The sequence below is a fragment of the Thermobia domestica genome, chromosome 7 (assembly GCF_964235325.1).
Source record: "Thermobia domestica chromosome 7, izTheDome1.hap1.1, whole genome shotgun sequence".
Classification (NCBI taxonomy): Eukaryota; Metazoa; Arthropoda; class Insecta; order Zygentoma; family Lepismatidae; genus Thermobia; species Thermobia domestica.
In genome coordinates, this window is record NC_137460.1 from 178,806,128 (window position 1) to 178,827,178 (window position 21,051).

The following is a 21,051-nucleotide window of genomic DNA, read 5'->3' on the forward strand; positions in this document are numbered from 1 at the left end:
TGTGAATACAACAGCTTCTGATAGTTTTTCATGGAACTAATCCACTCCTTGTAGGCTCTGCAACGGACAATATTTAGACTTAAACATTAAATTCATATGCAGAAATTTGAAACTTCAGTTTATTATATCACTCCTGAAAGTTACTTCAAAATGTATTCTTACTGCTAACTAAACTAAAGTCTGTGTGCATCACTGGCGAGCACTTTAAACCGTTTTGCTACACACATAAAACATTCGAAATGAACACTGGTTGTGTTCATTTATTTAGAAGCAGCAAGAGTCAAAGTACAAGTTTTCCTGATAAATCCCTGATCAATGACTGATATTATAGCCAATTATGTCATTACATATAAAGACAGCATATTTCTTAGTAATATAACATTTCCCGGAAACGCATTTCATTACACTGTAGTATTAGAGTAATCTATAGACACAAAGTGATTATACGCTCCTTGAGCTGTTCTTTTGATTCTTTTCTCATCGAGCTTATTTATACGTAAACATTACAAATAGTGATGTTTTCTTGGAATTAGTTTCAATTAAGCAAATTTACATTTAAATTATTCTTCAAGCCATCGCCCTATTACTATACGCAGAAATTTTTATTAGGAGGTGCAGTATCTACTAGCTATCAAAAGCTAGTTTTTTCAGTTGCAACATCTAAGATTTTTTATTTTTCTTACACTGGTTTTGAAGTTAAGAAGATTGAAAAGAGAGTTCGCAGAATTACTGGTTGTGTATCCCATAGAACTCTGACTACTGACTTTCTATTCAAAACTTCTTTATCTTCACACACAAAAAGACAGTGTTTAATTTAGTGAAGGCGTCACCCCATTAGGATAGCGTTATCCTATCCTCCCTGATCATCTGCATCCCATAGGGGAATGTTCTTATAGGATGTTATGCTTATTCTCATAGCTTTACTTTTCTAAATTTGTTACCTAAATGAAGGATCAATGTATCTTATCACGTTACTTAATCTTCAAGTGCTAGAATTAACCCTTTAGTGCTCAGCTTTCCATATATGCAAAGTTTACTTTGAAATTGTATTCCACCATGTAGTTTCTAGTTCGGACATAGAAAAGCAGCTTTGGGTATCAGCTAAGATGCCCTTTCACTAATGAAGTTCTGAATTTCCCGCTAGATGTCATAGTAAGCCAGCGCTGGACTATTTGTCTTACTTGTTGCTCGCGGAGGTACGCCATATTGCCATATTTGAGCTTTGTTTGCTCCTTTAGGTGGACAGTTTCCAACAGTTGACTTTTTCTGTTAGACAGAAGTGTAATGAGTGCAAAAGTGCAAGTATGCTGACATTTTTTCTATCTGGTTTTAGTAGACTTTGCAGATATCAACGAGCAACTTTGCATAGACCCTATATACAAACAGCATAAAATATCCCATAGACCTCATATTATTTGCATTAATGTTTTTTCACATCCGCGTGTTTCCTACACCGAAACCACTCCAAATTAAAAAAAAAAGCAGTCTGAGCGAAAAAAATGGTGCGTTAAAGGGTTAAATGAAATCATACTTACTCATAAACCTTCAACTACCTTGTATAACAATATGGCATATTTCCCTTTACAATTTTCATGTTTAAATTACGCTGAATCCAATTGAATAATATTATAATAGAATGTTCAACATCTTGACTCTTTAATATAAGCAAATTCTAATAAAGATGAGGCTGAAATTCTTACAAATATTAATATCCTTAAAGAGTCTGGACACTGCTTTTAAATTTGCCTTTACTTGTGACACTTCTCTTTTTGCATACATTCATATTACTTGCGTTAATAAGAGTGAATGTAATCTTGTTTATGATTGCATGACGGCCGAGTTCCTGAGCCCATTGGCATGAATCTTTGAACATAGTATCTCCTCGAACTGGGTTTTAATCATGCCACTTTCATTAAAATATGCATAGTGAGGAGGGTAGTGGAAGTTAACATTTTACGCTGCAACTATGAAATTATAAATTATTACATGTAAATGTTGTCTATTATTCGTTGTTTCATGTCATAAAATGTGAATTGTTTTAAGACACAAAATAAACCACACCATACCAGTGAGGAAACGAACAACTTAGGAAGGAAAACTAGGCAAGCTATTATCAATGATACAACAGCAGGGGAAGAGGAAATCACACGGAAGCGGTTAGACAACGAATGATATTTGACATTTAGATCGCGCTGGGAATACCAAGCAAAAAACTGGTCTCAGGGATATCAACCTGAAATGCTATAATATCCCATCTTGAAAGACAAAAAATCCCATTTTGCATCCTAATTTATCACATGGTATTATTATTATTATTATTATTATTATTATTATTATTATTATTATTATTATTATTATTATTATTATTATTATTATTATTATTATTATTATTAAAATATGAAAATGAACCTACCGTTTATTCAATTCTGAATAATGAACGTCAAAATATCCCTCAAAATCGGATTTTTCCCACAGGTTGGCATTGCTGACTCCCCTCAAACAGTTAACTGAGGAATATAACTGCAAAGTCAGTATGTATAAACAATGTTTTATTAAAGTGGGCTATAACCAGGGACGTCGTTTGGGGAGGGCAGGATGCAACTGACCCTTTGAATTTAATAAATAAATATATTTTAGCGGTTGAAAACTAATATAATTAGTGAGAAATGTCAAACTCTTAGTCGGTGGAGAATCTTGGTCCTCTCCCGCACAAAGCAAGAACGACAAATAAGAATTATATATATATATATATATATATATATATATATATATACATGGGCGGAGATTAGGGGGCAAGAGGGGGCAGTTGCCCCCCACTTTTTTGAAGTGACCACTTAACTCTTTTAAATTATATAATCTATTTTTCGGTGATAGTCTAGAAACTTCATTATTCGATTTAAAAAAGTACCAAAAAAAGCTTTTCACTTCTGTTTTTTTTCTCAAGCCTAGAGGCATTTTAGAACACGTTACATATGCTGTCACGCCTTTCTTCGTCAAGACGTAGAGTGTGATGACGTCATAACTAAAAAATATTTTTGTTATGACTTTTTTATTACTTTTTGAAGGGCTTACTGTTGCACCTAGAAGATTGAAATTTTGCACATGCATTCAGTGCACCCCATAATATTTTCCAGATTCTTTTCAGATTTCTGCGATAAAACAGGGGAGTCCAGAGGGGCAAAAAGGTAAAAAGAAGGATATCTTTTTAACAAAGATACCTTTTTCGCGATTTTCCCTCCTCAGATACATGATGGAGACATATGAACGGTACCGTTTGAAAGACTGTTCCATTCTAAAAAGAATGATGTACGAACCATGATCCTAGCATAAATAGGGATGTCTCAGGGAATTTTTACCTGAGATCCTTTTTTATACGGGAATCTGGAGTATTGTAGAAATATTATTTTTGGCGGGCTTATTTTTGCACCTAGAAGATTGAAATTTTGAACACACGTTTAGTACACCCCTTAGTATTTTTCAGATTTGTTTGAGATCTCTGCGTTAAAACAGGGGGGTACAGAAGGGTAAAAAAGTACAAAGAAGGGATAATTTTTAAACAAATAATCCATTTTTTCATGATTTTCCCACCTCAGGTACATGATGGAGACATGCGAGTGGTACTGTTTGAAAGTGTGTTCTAGTCTGAAGGGAATGATGTACGAACAATGATCATAATATAAATAGGGATGTCTCAGGAAAATTTTATAGTACATCCGGGTCATCTGAGGCATTGTGGGAATGTTCTTAGCTCATTGGTAAACATTTTCCAGCACTTAGTTTTCAAGATAGAAGCTTGAATTTTTTTATGCACATTTAGTACACCCCTTTGTATTTTTCAGTTTATTTTGAGATCTGTGCGCTAACAAAGGGGGTCCAGAGGGGATCAAAGTTTGAAAAAAAAAGCAGAAAAAATCCAGATTTCTCTCAAAATTTCCCGCCTTGGAGACATGATAGGAAAACGTAAATGGAACCGTTTGATAGGTTGTTCTATTCTGAAGAGAATGAGGTACTAACCATGATTCTAGGATAAATAGGGATGATGCTGTAGCTGATTGACTGAAATTCAATAATTTACCTTTAAAAAGCCATAATTTAAAATGGTTGTGTATATAGTTTCATTTGGAAATGTAAAGTTTTTGCATATATTACTGGTTCATAGAAAAAAAATGGTACCATATAATATTTGTCGTTGCGTAAGTGTTGTTGCGTATTGGTTATTTGTCTTCCCGTGGAGTTAAGACAGCTACAGGAATTGCGTTTTAATTGCAATTCAAAGGAATTAATATTACAATTGCGTCGTAGCATATGCTTGTAGTATTTACTGTCTTTCATTTTCTAAGAGTAGTAACATACATTTAATGGCAAGTGTGGAATTAAAAATATAAGTTGTTCATTAATCCCCAGTTTCAATATAACTTCTACAAAACAAACCTCATTTTTCATTACTATGATTAATATTATCCTTTCTATTTATTTGTTTTACAAATATGTTATTAAATAATCTGGTCACACAATTTCCCAGACAGAATTTTAAGATGTTCCTGAGCAAGGGATCAAGGGTTAGCTCTTATGTGCGTTGCTCTTGTCAATTTACTTAAATATGAAACACGATATACGGTGTTTTAACTGAAAAAGATAGTATCCTATTAGTTATACAACCTTTCGTCAAACAAAGTGTTAGAAACAACAAGGAACACTTAATATTGATATACACATATTCAGATCATATCTTGTACCTCCCACTACTTTTAACGTCCAATCGCCGCCACTGTGTATATATATAACGTCTAAATACTGTGTATTCTTGAGTGTACAATGAGAAATCTTCTCTAAAAACTAAAACTTTATAATCTAAAAGAAAATTAATTTCATTTGAGAAGATTTAAGTATTTTATTACTACAATTAAATTTATATTATTATGAATATTATTTATTTGTACTCGTATTTGAACTTATGTAAAAACATACTCATTGCTAGCACAGATGGTTTTTTGGTAATTGCATTACTGCATGGTATTACATGACCCTCATTACTAGCAAAAAATGCAATAGACCATGTTTTCTCTATTTGGTCAAAACTCACTTTCAAGTCTTTCTGTTTGAAGGCCAACTGCAACTACGATATTCCATGATAACCTACCCAAACTCATGTAGCAAGTAGCATACAAAAATCTTGGGTAGTACGGCAATATATACACACACGATACAACAATGTAATACAGCGATAAATACAGAGAATATGCTCAAAGTAATTAATATACAATGAAGTTCAAGTAGTTTAGATCTGATTCTTCTTGGGACACTAATTTGCCAATCTAGTAAATAACAAACTGGGTCATATTAGCTTTGCTATCTTAAATAACTTGAACTAGAAAAACTAATCACTGAAAAAAGCAACGTTTAATTAAAAAATAATAACTGTGTGACAGATTCGCTAACTAACTGAACATATTGGCTTCATCAGACACTCCTAATGACGTCAGACACTTCATCAGAGTGCCTGATGAAGCCAATATGTTCAGTTAGTTGGCGAAACTGCCACGCAGTTATTATTTTTTAAAAAATAAACGTTGCTTTTTTCAGTAATTTATTTTTCTAGTTCAGGTAGTAAATAGTTAAGACAAACGGGTTTTTAAAGTGATGTCATCAATTATTACTTTAATATATTACATTTTTACAATATTACAAAAGAACTTATACTTTTACAATTCAATATAACCTATCTAACAGAAACTGTGCAAAATAATATCAGAAGATTACGTATACTACCTGACATTATTTTGTCAAGTTTCCGTCAACAAAATAGGATCTATTGTATTGGAAAGAGAAAAGCAGAGCTGTAAATAGGAGTTATTCGTTTTATTTGGATATAATATCATTTGGGATATCCTTATGTTACAAAAAGACATTTGGAAGGGTTTTTACCTAGGTAGAATATTTTGCTTAAATAAAGAGATACACGTAAACAAACACCAATTGTGAGCTACTTCAGGAGAAATTTATAATAATAATAATAATAATAATAATTTTCAGTGTTAATGAGGTGTAATTTCACGTTGACATTATTTCCCACAGACTCTTGAGAAAAAAAGACAAAATACTGCGAAAAGTGAGACAAAGCAAATTCGAAGTATCATGTATGGATCTCTCTCATCCTCCTCTCTCTCAATTCGCACGATTCTCACAAATTCTTCTTCTGACCTAGTAGCAAGGTGACTTCCAACAGAGGAAGGACAATGCTAGTTTATTTTCGTAACATTGCCATTATTATGTCACGAAGGAGAAATATTACAAGAAAAATCATCTTTTAATCTGCGCTGAAAGCAAATTCCCAACAAACACTGTCAGTAATCGCTAGGATCCACATTATATGTTTATAGTAAACATTCTTTTAGCCTTCATGTAGATCTATTTACAAACTCTTTAGAATATGATACCTACTGATAAAAGTAAAAAGAGACTAAATAAATATTTATTTTATTATTTACTTTGCTCAATAACAAGAATTGATAGATCATTCTTTGCTTAAAAATAAACGAATTATCATTGTACTGTATACACACGAGAAATGTAGGTATAATGAATAATGTAGTTTCAGTGACTTGCAGTGTAATAAAGTGAACAAAATTCAACAGTACCAAAGAAGGCAGATACAAAAACAAACCTATATTCATATGAGGTTTTTAGTTGATTTATACACTGTCCGATGTGTTCACCGGTCAACTGTCTCGGTTTTCTTGAGATATGCCTACCTATTGTACGTGCTCCGTTCACTCATGTAACTTGCACTGTATTGCTGATAACTTTTTTGACAGGGTCAAACAGGTGCTGTGAGTTTCTAGCTTAGGAGTGCATTAAAAGTGATATATCTGGGAATTTACATCCGGTATTTCGGTCGGTGACAAGTTTTCTTAGTAAGTCTACATACCAAATTTCGGCTTGCACAAAAAGGGGTCAAAAGTTATGGGAGCCAAAGTTTTCCCGAAAATACGAGTATATATACTTTTAGGCTTTTCGATTTTTGAGTTCGGTTTTGATTTTAATAGATTGTTTTCTTACTTCATGTATCGAATTTCGATATGAGCAAACCAAGAGATCAGAAGAAATGGAAGATAAAATTTTGAAAACTAGTTATAGTATCCTATGAATTGATTTCAATGGAAAATGCGGGACAACTTTATTTAAATTTGTATAAAAAGAGCATTTGAAATGAGTGAGTCAAAACCACAACTACTAAGCATGATAACATAGGGCAGTCAGAAGTGTCTCACTTCTTCACCCTTGAAACAATCATTGAAATCGGTTTCATCAATGCCTTCTAGTTCTGGCCACTTCTCCATGATTGTCAACAGTGAGCAGGATATCAATAAAGACTCAGGCGTGGCAAGTACACGATTTATGTCAAAATAGTAGTAGCTTTCAACAACCACACCAGCAATAATCACGTCTGTAAACCGACCGAAGCGAGTGTAAGATAAGGGCTGACGTCCTTTATATGCTTACGGGTTAAAGCTGCATTGCTAAATACAATCCGTTTCTAGCGAAACAGGAATATAAAATCATTAAAAAAAAAAAAAAAAATAGCTCTCCATAATTTTTGACCACTTATCAACTTTAATGAAGATGGATAGAACAACTCGGATTACACAAATCCTGTACCCCAGATATAGGACTGACTAAATGCTGTAAATTATTATTGTCTAATTCTAAGGATTCGTAAAAGTTTGAATACGTTATTTTTCTTTACAAAAACAAGAAGAAATATGAGAATCTTTAAAAGAATAAAGATCAAAATCTTTTCAAATATTACAGAATAATTGTGAGAATAGAAAGCTTGTAGTTTGCATCAAGTCATATTCCTTAGAAATTGTTTTGACTGGCTAAGGATGCAAATTTTAGTTTTTACATGCATTTTAAACGAAATAGGAAAATATTTCCTCACTTTCCATTGGAATCAATGGAAACAGTCCTTAATCATTTTGTAAAAGCTTACCCTCTATTAGTTTTGACCCCTTGGTTGTTCTTGTTGAAATTTGATGTGTGAACTAAGTAAACAATTCATATTAGCTCAAATTGAAACCGAACTTAAAATAATGAAAAAACTAAAAGTTTCTGTATTTTTGGCAAAACTTTAACTACTTAGTTTGCACAAGTTGAAGTTTGGTGTGTATACCCTTGAAGACGTGTAGAATTGAATAACATAAATTTCAAACTCAAAAAGTGAAAAGACATAAGGAGTAAACTTGGTAAAATTTGACCCCTTAGCTTGCCAAGTTGAAAATTTGTGTGTATACTATTAATTAGGACGTGTAGAATCGAATAACATCAAATTCGAACAAAAAAATCAGAAAGGTCTAAACTTGTCACCGATTGGAATTTCTTCCAGACATACTTTCAAGGGGACTTTGTCGCCCCAAAAATTCTAACCATTCTCCCTCCAGGAGCTAAGAATTAAATTGGATTACATATGAGTCTTATGCAGGAAACGTCCTTTAGTAGATCATATCGAAAGAACGACCGTCTATGTTCTTCCTTCGGCCAACCAAAGTTCGCATTTGCGAATTTGCAATATACTTTGATAAATCTTATGGTAATATAGTTTGTGAGTCACGATAATTCCTAATAGTTAACAGTTACCGCTCCCCTACGTTTGCTTCGTACCTGCCTTCCTGCCTGTCTTTGTCTGAAAATGGATAGTTATGATGCTGAAAATGAATGTGTTTTGCTATTTATTATTTAGACAAAGACCCTATTAAATATCAAAATCTTATAATTATTTGCATAAAATTCACAAGTGTTTATTCAACATCACTAACCAACGTGAACCAGTATATGAAATACGGACAGATGTTAGCTATAGAACAGTGCAATATTTAACAAGCTTTAGTGCGTACCCACATGTAGCATAGCTACTAGCAGTAACAGGTCGAACCATATGTGTATTTGACATTAATATTTATGTAACCGCAAGTTAGTTGGTGTACAAACTAAATGGTAACAATAATAGTAAAATCTACTGACGATCGCCGGAATGTTTTCAACAGACTTAAGAATTAAGTTTGGAATAGAGAAATTTAAAACAATGCAGATTAAACAAGGAAAACAAATAGCCAGAGTATAAGTTAGCCACAGAAAAGACAGTAGAAGCCATGAAGCCGAACGCCTGCAGCAATTTTAACCGACCTCGGTAAACATATGACTTACAACATGGAAGACGTAATGAGGGGATAATACATCCCTACAATTCCTAGAGAGGTTAACAGAGAGTAACATAAAGTAATTGAAAAAAACCGTTGTTAGTGCCGAATCAACAAGTCTCGGAGCCTCTGAGATGAATACTGGCTCTCTTGATCCGTTTAAGTCCAAGTGTAATTCCATTAGCAGCCACAGGAGTGAAAAAAAGTGACATGTAAAAATAGTGAAAAACAACCAATATGGGTGTCAAATCTAAAGTTTTCGAGGTTACTAAACTGACTAGTGACAGCCTCGGTGACATTTAAGTCCAAGTTTAGTCGAAAGTGTAAGACACTCCTATCATTCCTAGGAGTAGGTTAGGAAGCGGTTGATATGTAAAAATAATAATCAGAAACAACCGGTATGAGTGTTGAATCCACAGTATTCGGATTCGCTGAGACAAATACTGACACCTCGAAACCTGTTTAAGACCATATTCATTGCCATCAGTATCTACTAGGTCGAAACAGGTGAAACTGTAGGCCCTATGTATCAAGTATATTACTATATTTGATGAAAGGAAACTATCCTGGAAGTTTCATTAACTTAGTAATATTTGCCGGGTTTATCAAAATTTTCTCCTACATACTGGAATATTTAATAAGAGCTCGAAAATAATTTCAATAAGGAAAAAGCAAGTTTTAGAAAAAGTTCAACTTTTCTAATAAGAAAATTAACTCTGTGTCATCACTTTGATTGACGTTTGCATAGCTAGAATGTATTAGGCGAAACTTGAAGCCCCGATTAATAGATAATGAGACGGCATACTTTTTACTGATATAAAATGTCATTTGCTCTACTTTCTCGAAAGTTACCTACGACAATTTACCCTCAAGCATGTAAATGTTTTCAGCTTGATGTAATTTATGCGTCTCATCTTTAGACAAATTGTACTTGAACAAAAAATAAGTCTTAAGAGAATTATACTTTAGAGTTATAACCATCAATCATATTGTACTGCCATCTTGTCAGTGTCATAATAAAGAAAAAACTTGATGTCAGTTTCATCTTAATGGATGGTATGATTGTCATATAGCATCAATCTTTTAGGTTTTCAAAAATCGATTTTCTCGGTAGCTATGTATGAGAGTTTCTATTCACCTATGTCATTTTGTTCATTTTAATTAGATCTATCGATTAGTATATGCTTCGTCTACAATGAATGACATTTAATTCGGAATATTATGTATTAAAAAACTTTTGTTCCATAATACCATATTATTATTATTATTATTATTATTATTATTATTATTATTATTATTATTATTATTATTGCTGTTGTTGTTGTCTCTAGTGCCTAGCGAGTCCGTCTCTGTGTATTAAGGACAGTAAGGAAAAGATGTATATACAACTCACACATTCGTCTCACAAAGACCGGCTACTTCGTAAGAAGAACGTGTGAAATTGGTCAAACGCATTACTTTTTTAGTGAGTTGCTATCAGATTGCTCGAAGTTCCCAAAGATATGAATGAGAGGAATTCACAGTGTTTGTGTAATTGCTATGTAGTAATGTAGCCTAATTCAATTATAGTCCTAAAATTTATGAACAGAATAACATATATACCTAAATATTACAATTCTACTAAGAGAACTTCTCATATTCGATTTAGTAAATATTTCTAGTTTTAAAGATGCTGTCACTCAATTATTATTATTTGAATAAGACGTAGAGGGAAAAATGTGATAAAACAGAATAAACCATGACAATGAAAGTTTGGTTTACTTTCTCTTCTGTAAATATTCCTCAAAAATATCTTTTTAAGAGAGAACATGGAGGGAAAAATTGTTTAACGAAGTGAGCTACATGTCTTGTGATGCGTCGGGAAAGATCGTTTCGTCCCCGTTTTAGTTTTCTCTTCTGTTGTCGCAGCCTATGCCTCATGACATGCTACCACAATGTCTTTTATTTTTCTAACTTTACTTTTTCCCTTTACTTTCTGATCCTTTTGGTTTTCTTTTTACGTGTACATAAAGTTGTTCTACTTGACATGGAAGACTGACTTTGAAGAAATAGAGAGACAACTGTTTGAAACACGTAGTGCTATGAGAGAAATAATCAAAGTAAATAAAACTTACTTTCATTTAATACTATCAAAACTAATGGTATCATTTATAATGGATCTCAAATATTTTAAGACAAAGAAAGAATGAAAACCACAAAACAGGTTACGTCCAAAAAGTGGTTTCTATCTTTTAAAACTACCACATAGTTGCACGTGCTTCTTGTTATTTCTTTTTTTTATTTTTTATTTATTTTTTTCTGTAATGTTCTTGTTTGAAGTATCTTCTTAAGATACAGAGAACTAACGATATTTAGCAAATCGTCGTCGTTTCTCCATTTGATTTTAGTCAAGTTCTCGAATAAATAGCAACACATACATTTTTCAAAATCCAGTGTAGGGACTCAAGTATTAGTTGACAGGTATTGTGACAATTTAGTGACATTTTCAACTGAAAAGTATTGCATAATTAGTAAAAGTTATGGAAGAGATTATGAAGACCCATTCTCTCTATATGAGCACCGCCAGTAGAAGAAAGAGTATTAAGTTACATACTTAACTTTATCTACAGATGATTTGTCTGATCGCTCATGACTACATTAATAATGAGATATTTGTGTTCGTCTCAAATACATTGCCTGTTCCATACAGTCAGACAGGCCCATACCCAAGAAGAGGCTAAATTACTTCTTCGCCCTCTAAACATTGGATGATAACATTTTATTATATTTATTTATTGTTGTGCAGAATATCGAATCCACACTTTTTAATAAGGACGTTTCGTATTCATTTCTTTCCTATGGGGACAACTTGCTTCCGTTTAAATTGGGCTAGTTATTTTATTTGCTAATTGACTAGTTTATTGAGAGATTAATTTTGTGTAATTCCAATCAAGATAGTCTCAATTTTTTCACATTCTTTTGTACTTAATGCATAAACTGTATGATTTCTCAATTATGTCATATACTTTTGTACTAATGCATAGACTGTATGATTAGACTCAAGTTTCGTGTTACCGCTAAAAGTATTTAATTCATTAAAAAAGAAAAGAAACGCTGTGAACAGTTAAGACAATACCACTATTTAGACAGTTCATATTAATAAATTAGGAATTTATTTGTAGAATTTGTTTTCTAATCATAGAATTTTTTCAAATATCTTTGGTGTTGACGTAATCAATTTTAAGCATGGCTTTTGGTGAAGTACAAAATAGTTTTCTTCGTTGTCAGCATAAGTGTATCCCAATTGATCGCTCAGTTCTGAAGTTATTGACAAACAAATATGGAAAGGATTATGCGACTATTGAACATATTTATTATTATTATTATTATTATTATTATTATTATTATTATTATTATTATTATTATTATTATTACTTTTACATAAATAATTCACATTGGTATTCTCACTTTCTATTTTAGGCGCTTTGAGTCAGAGCCAATTTAAGTGCCCAGAGAAAAACGGCTTCTTCCCCGACCTTGTCCAGTGTGATCTCTACTACGAGTGTGTAGACGGTGTTGCAGAAGAAAAATTTTGCCCAGATGGTCTTGTGTTCGATGACAATAATCCCAACCATGAGAGATGCGATATGCCTGTGAATGTTGAGTGTGGAGAGAGAACAGAACTGCGTAAGTACAGTGATAGTACTAATGCGACATTTTAATTAAAATGTACGTTTTACATTCCAGTCCTTAAAAATTACTACTTACATATATCATAGAATCTACATTTGATGCAGAAGTAACAGCGGTCATACTACTTCATTTAATTATCATTATGTCCATACATAAAAGAAGGGGTCCTGATTGACTGATCAACGCTCAGGCCAAACCTGGGATGAAAGCTTGAAATTTTGATATTGCATAGAATTTGTGACCTAAGATACTACTAAATAAGAATTTTGAAAACTCGACGGGGAAATGGAGATATAGGGAGGCAGTTGTTACAGTAAAATGTCCAGATCTCCGAATCTCTGAAGGTTAGAAACATGAAATTTGGTATTTAGACTCTTCATTTAAAATAATGAATGACGTATTTTTGACGTTTTTAAATATTTCCCTTCTAAGGGAAGAGAAAAGGCGGTAAGAAAAATGATGGAAATTGCAAGACAAAATAAAATTGTCATATCTGGAAATACAGTAAAGTTAGAGACAATAAATTTGGTATTAGACGTTTCAAAGGCTGTAGGTCGAGTAAATGAGGGGGTTTTGGGCGAAGTCCCCAGCTAGCTGAAGCTATTATAAAGCGAACAGATGTAGTGCTATTACTACCACACCACAAAGACATTAAAAATATTCTTTATAATAACCGAACAATATATATATATATATATATATATATATATATATATATATATATATATATATATATATATATATATATATATATATATATATATACAGGGTGATTCTTTATAGGGTTTACAACTTCAGTTATAATTCTTTATTGGAACCACTGCAAAACACTTCAAGGTTGTTGTTTTTTTTTATGGCAAATCCATTATGGCTCAATGTGTGTACCTGCGGTCATCCTGGGCACATCCCAATGAAAGTCAATTTCGTGGCAAACAGAAGCCAGCATTTCGGGGGTAACGTCCGCCATGGCTTTTGTGATGCGATGTTTCAGTTCATTAGCATTATCAGGTAGGGGAGTGGTGTACACCTTATCTTTCACAAACCCCCACAGAAAGAAGTAAATGGCGTGTAACCTTGCTGAAAATACTCTTCAACTGAAATTCAGAATTTGCTATTAAAATGGCATCGTCCGCATAGCTTATTATCGGTGTTTCAACAGTAAAAGTCCTATATCCTTCATTATTCCTGCATTACGTTGTCCATAACTAAATTAAAGAGGAGAGGATCCCTTACCTTACGCTTATCTTATCTTGAGTCTCAACTCCAGTTCCACTAAATTCTATGCAGTTGTTCTAATAGAGATTACTAATCATTGAAATAATTATTGGGTATATATATATATATATATATATATATATATATATATATATATATAAATTAGTGATTTTTAATAACAGCATTATGTATGTGGTAGCAATATGTCAAACGCCACGAATATGTTTATTGCACAACAAAATATAGGTTTTTCTTTCTTACTCTGTTTGATTACAGTATTTAGAATAGAACAATTCATGACGATGGAGCAGCTAGGTATAAAACCTCTTTTAGTTGCATTTAACTGTATAACTTTCCTTAACCTAGCATCTGGTACGACCATAAAAATTCTGAACAGCAGAGATGATATAGTTATTGGGTGCCAATTTTAACTTCTGCCACATCCTTATCCGATTTTGAGATCAAAACCGTTCGGTTCGTTGTGCAGGATATATCCATACACAAAAGTATATTATAAAATTTAGTTAAAATGTATACTGCTTTCCTATTTTACAAACCGGGGAGAGAACCCTCAGATTGCCCTTTTATTATCCTGTTTCTAACTTCTGAAAACATAATTGGTGACAATAAGGCTATAAGATCTTCATCTAGTAAACGTTTTCCTGTTAACCTATTTTCTTGTTTTTTCCATAATTTACTATAAAATTTCCTTATTGTTTCGTTTACTAAACTAACAACAGGACTTTCAACATATTCTATCAGAAATCACAAATTTGGTAGTTTACTAGGATTTTTGTGACAGTTTCTGGTCATTCACATGCTTATGCCTATATTATAGCAAAACCTTGTTTTATCTTCTTATCCATTTATTTTCTATCACCGCTTTTTTTTTTTTTTTTTAACATATCCACGATATTCTGTTATCCTACAGTGACTCTATCTTCTCCTTGCAAATAATATATTACCTCTACATTCTCATATTTCGGCAAATTCTCTATCAACGTATATTACAAAAAAATTGATTATCATAAACACAATTATTTCCAATATTCTTTCATTTTTGATACTACATTTTCATTAACAAACCAAACAAACCGCATATCATTAATATTTTGTTTATCCTTAGCATTTAAACATATACTCTCATTACCATAAGAAATCTATATCATTCGTCTCTAAAATTTTTAACTGATTTCAAAACAAGAAGGAAGTTCTCAGTTCTACCTGTATATATATATAGATTGACCCCATACGCAGATGAAATTATTGGAGATTATCAGTGCGGATTTAGACGAAATCGATCAACTATCGACCAAATATTTACCATTCGCCAAATACTCGAAAAGAAGTGGGAATACAATACCCCGGTACATCAACTATTTATTGATTTTAAAAAGGCTTACGACTCGGTTAGGAGAGAAACATTATACAACATTCTTACAGAGCTTGGAATACCGAGAAAGCTAATTAGATTAATTAAGATATGTTTAAGTGAATCCCAAAGTAAAGTCCGGGTAGGAAAATTTTTGTCCACGAGCTTCCACGTCGAAAATGGCCTGAAACAAGGAGATGCGTTGTCGCCATTACTATTTAACTTTGTGCTGGAATACGCCATAAGGAAAATCAAAGATAGCAACCAGAGCCTAGAGTTGAACGGCATTCACCAGGTTATGGCATATGCTGATGATGTAAATTTAATAGGGGATGATAGGAGAACAGTAGAAATAAATGCAGAAATATTATTAAACGCTTGCAGGGACATGGGTTTAGAAGTAAATGCAGAGAAAACTAAATACATGGAAGTGCGTCGGGACCGTAATACGGCAAATTGTGGAGGCGTTAAAATATTAAATAATACTTTTGATAAAGTGGATACTTTCAAATATTTAGGATCAATATTAACAGACGAAAATCATATTCACGAAGAAATTAAATGTCGACTAAAAGCAGGGAATTCGTGTTATTATTCGGTTCAAAATCTCTTGTCGCGAATTCTGTCGAGGAATTTGAAGCTTAAAATATATAAAACGATAATCATGCCTGTTGTTCTGTATGGTTGCGAAACATGGTCGTTTACTCTGAGGGAAGAACATAGACTGAAAGTATTTGAGAACAGGATCCTGAGAAGAATATTCGGACCCAAGAGGAACGAGAATGGGGAATGGCGGAAGCTCCATAACGAGGAACTACATAGTTTATACGGTTTACCCAACATTGTTAGGGTCGTCAAGTCTAGGAGGCTTAGGTGGGCAGGTCATGTAGCTAGAATGGAAGAAAGTAGAAACGCTTTCAAAGTCTTGACTGGTAGACCCATAGGAAAACGACCATTAGGAAGACCTAGGCGCAGATGGGAGGATAATATTAAGATGGATCTCGCAGAGATAGGAATACAAAGTAGAAACTGGATCCAATTAGCTAAGAATAGAAGTCAGTGGAGAGCTTTTGTGAACGCGGCACTGAACCTCCGGGTTCCATAGGCCATAGAGTTAGTTAGTTAGTTATATATATATATATATATATATATATATTATATATATATATATATATATATATACAGGGTGGACCATTTATCTTAACATGCTCTTGTAACTTTTACACTAATGAACAAAAAACTTTGAAATTTGTACCATGCAAATATTGGACAGGGGATAGCACGCTCTATGATATCAGAAGATTAACAGTGCTGCCAATTCAACATGAAGTTGTATTCATTCAAAGGCTCTATGTCAGATTATTACAAATTTCAAATCTAGATTTTAAATAAAAACACGCAATACCATACTTGTCATGCAGAAATAAATGTATGTATGGGTCATGAAACGTGTAAATCTGTAGAAATATTGATTTCGAATTTTTCACGATCATTATAAATTGTTCTCTCCTATTGTAGCTCAAAGGTAAAGATGAAAATAATCTTGTGTATGACCGAACTACTTGACAACGGTTGAACCGATTAAATTATATATCTATATCTATATCTATATCTATATCTATATCTATATCTATATCTATATCTATATCTATATCTATCTATCTATCTACATCTATATCTATCTATCTATCTATCTATCTATATATATATATATATATATATATATATATATATATATATATATATATATATATATATATATATATATATATATATATATATATAATGAAGCGGCGCGTGTGAAAATAATGATAATCGTCACTCCCAGTAAAATAGAGTTGTTTGCTGGAATGGGTTGGGGTCGAATCACAGAACAGCATGTAGGTAGTTTGATTTCGGAAATATACCTGTAGGCATCAGGAGAAACTTGTTTGCTGTGTGTTATTGCATTGAATTACATAGGAATATTGAAATTTCTTTTTCAGCCGGCCAAAGAGTGAGGGCGTGTAGTGAGCGGTCGTCTGATTTCTTTCTTTCTTTCTTTTCTTTTTCTTTTTTTCTTTTCTTTTTTTTTTTTTTTTTTTTGGTAAAATGGCAGAAAAACGTAAGTAGCGACTTTGCATCAAATTTTGCCAAAAGCTTGGCGATACCCAAGTGGAAACCATTCAATCGTATCGGTACATTCAATTTTGAACGAGAATTTGGACGTGAGGAGAGTGTCCGCGAAATTTGATTGAGGCTTTCATCACCAAACACAACACTATTGTGTCGTCAGCCTCTCTACTCACCCGACATGGCTTCGCGTGACTTTGGATTATTTCCCAAACTGAAAATTCCACTAAAAGGGATCCAATTTGAGTCAAGATAAGACATTATGCGGAATGCGATGGCACGGTTGCTCACTATTCCAAAGTGTTTGCAACAATGGCGGGAGCGCTGGAAGAAGTGCGTGCGTTGTTAATGAGACTATTTTGAGGGGATAGTGTTTCGGATTTCCAAATCAATAAATGTATTTTTGCTAACGAAAGGTTCGATACCGTTTGAACACGTATTTTCTTGAGCCACTCAATTATGAATTACCTGAAATTAATGTTTTATCATGTCATTTTTATTAAAATTCATATCCTAAAGAGGTGTGGAGAGTTATAATCTAGAAGAGAAATATATTTAGCCTGTCGTCCGGAAGGGAAAAAATACCACGAATTATTTGAACAATCATCACCCAATTTGTTAAAAGTGTAAAGGATTAAAAAAAACCGGAAACGAGTTCTTTTTTGGAGCTAATACTCAAACCAGAAGTGGTAGCAACTACTTCCTGTTTTCACATTGATTGCTATAGAGCAGAAATGGCAATATATAGAAAGAAGTGATTTCTTGCAATTGGTTAAGCGTTTCAAGGATACATTTCATTTCTGTCTTTAAATCTCTTCTAAAACCGGAAATGGTAGAAATTCAGTAAGACTTCGAGTTCCATTATTGACCTTTATAGAGCAAAAACGCTAAGATATAACGAGTTTTATGTAATCGATTTACCATTCTAAGAATAGGCATCATCTTCTCTATTAAAATACTGTTGTTCATGCTGCTATTTAAACCACACAAGTATAAATCAACCACGTCCGGTTTTACCTTTGATCATTATAGAGTGAAAACGGGAATGGATAGGAGAATCGATTTTCTGCAAACGATTAAGCATTCCAAGAATTTTTCAATTCCCACTCTATTTTTTCTGTTAAAATCGCAAGAAGAAGAAAATCAACCATTTTATGTTTTAATATTGATCTGTACAAAGTAGTAAAAACGGTAATAAATAGAAAGAGTGATTTCTTGTGATCGATTAAGCGTCCCTAAAATATATTTCATCTTCAGTGTGATCTCTCTACTAAAACCGGTTGTAGTATCTACTACCACTTCCGGTTTAAATAATAATAATTGAGAAGTATCACACCATACAAATCAAACTCCGTCACGAGGTGTACACATGACATTCTACTTGCGTTTAATAGGAATTGATAGAAAAAAACGGTAGTTTTTCTTGAAACAGTCGCTGTAATAGGATACAGTACGTTATTGTGAGGGGTCTAATTTGTTATATACAAGTACACGTTTATATCAATCAAGAACCAGGGAAGAGTTGTATAATGGTTAGAAAAGAGACCCAAGTTAGATGGCTACAGTCCTGGGTGTGAGACGCTTGGGTTTGACTCTCAGTTTGAGTAGATGTGGTCCTTAATTTAAACTGTAGATCCGTTACTGACACAGCATTGGTGATAAAATAAGACGTTAAAGTTAAATTGAAGTCAAGTCTGAAATAAACCACTACGTATGCAATACAATTTTTTTAGAAGGAGTTATTGCTCATTAATTTTAATATGCAAATCTGTATGTAAGGAAAGTGGTTAAAGTTAGAACATAATCTTCCTTCAAATGTTACAAAGGTCAGTGAAATAAAATCAATATGTCAACGAGGCATTAAATATATAGTTACGATTTTAAGGACGAGCACAATAGTTAGATATGCGGTTGTAGAAAGGAAACCACAGTTTGTGTTAATGCATAATTGGGATAATGCAGTAAGCGAAGGCCGCTGACCCAATTCCATAATATTAAGGTAAGTTCAACTTCCTTCATTGAGACCCGGAAACCTTGAATGGAAGGGAAGGACCAAAGCGATCTTGCTAGTTTTCTGGTTCATAAAACAGCAACACAACAGCGACAAGAGTCAGTGGACAACTGGGGAAAGTGAATATTGAACTACTACACAGAGATAAGACAAAGATGAAAACTTGGTTGCCTCAAGGAAAAGTCGTGATTCTTTTAACGAATACGGAACTTCATCATCCATATAGAATAGGCATTCGTAAAGAAGAAGGAACAGAAGGAAACCAGTTACACCATCAGTTGGTTTCCGGTAGCACTCGTTTTACCAAGCTTCCGCGTATTGCATGAAAAACACTTCTCAACTATTAATAGAAACCATGCATGACAAATGATGCGTCTGAATCTTCCAGCTAACCTAATTATTAAAGGAGATTGAAGTAAAATTATTATTTTACACTTTTTTTTTTGACAATATATTACTTTTCGTATTTCTGGATACTTTTATTTGTTGATTGATTCGATTTAATATCCCTTTCAGCAGCATGACTATATGAGATGTGATCTACAGCTTACTGTGTAATCCAAATCACTTGAGTTCCCGCTGGAAATCACACCCAGGTCTCCCAGACCAAAGGCACGTATGGTAACCGTTTAACCACAAAGGAGATCTTAGAATTTTCTATAATAACATTTCAATGCAAAAGTTTCAAAGAAGGTTATTGTTTTCTGTGTAATCAATTCGATATCTCCGTAACTAAAAGTTGAATGTATTGAATTGTGCTCCAGGCAGGGACGGATCCAAGACGGACTTTTAAGGGGGGGGGCGGTGGGTTGTAATATTGGTACTTAGAGCTACTTTTGGGAGCGTCAAACTCGGGGATAGGTTTTATTTATATATAAAATAAAAAAAGTTTCCTCTTCTGGGTGGGGGGCGATTGCCCCGATCGCCCCTCCTGGATCCGCCTCTGGCTCCAGGTGCTCTTTCCTAATGTATTATTCCTTATTCGCTGAATGTCATCGTATGATTTTTTTTAAAAAAAAATAATAGTGTAAAATATTCACATTCTCGGGGAAGTTGATGTTTATAATTATAAATAATCTTAAGGATAGAAGTGTAATAAGGTTCATTATGTCCCAAATACAAGGTGCAGGAATACACCATTCAAGTAGTGAGTATATCATTCTAGTAGGTAGTACTTTAGTTGGAAAAAGTATTTACCACCACAATAGCTACAATGCATACAGCTCAAAGCCAATCTATTACTGAACTGCAGAATATAGACAAATGTCCTCCGAAACGATGTTCCTGTGCGTTCTGATCCAACTAAACCACTGTTCATAGGGCTAAAAAGTTGTTTTGGAACTCTCCTAGGGTTACGCATGAGACAAACCTGAGGCTGTCTCGGATCGAAAAAAAAAAAAAAAAGATCTTGAAAGTAATGTCTCGTCTCGGAAGGTGTGCATGTTTCCATTGGAAGAATTCTGTGTCGTCAC

General features: G+C 33.3%; 1 protein-coding gene across 1 annotated transcript in view; it reads left to right on the forward strand.

The window, feature by feature from the left end:
• Window positions 1-21,051, forward strand: part of LOC145690589 (protein obstructor-E-like) — a 51,989-nt gene that overhangs the window by 8,298 nt on the left and 22,640 nt on the right. The window contains exon 2 of the mRNA XM_081765627.1: window positions 12,657-12,863. Within this exon, the coding sequence (XP_081621753.1) occupies window positions 12,657-12,863 (207 nt within the window). The remainder of the gene's footprint in view (window positions 1-12,656; window positions 12,864-21,051) is intronic.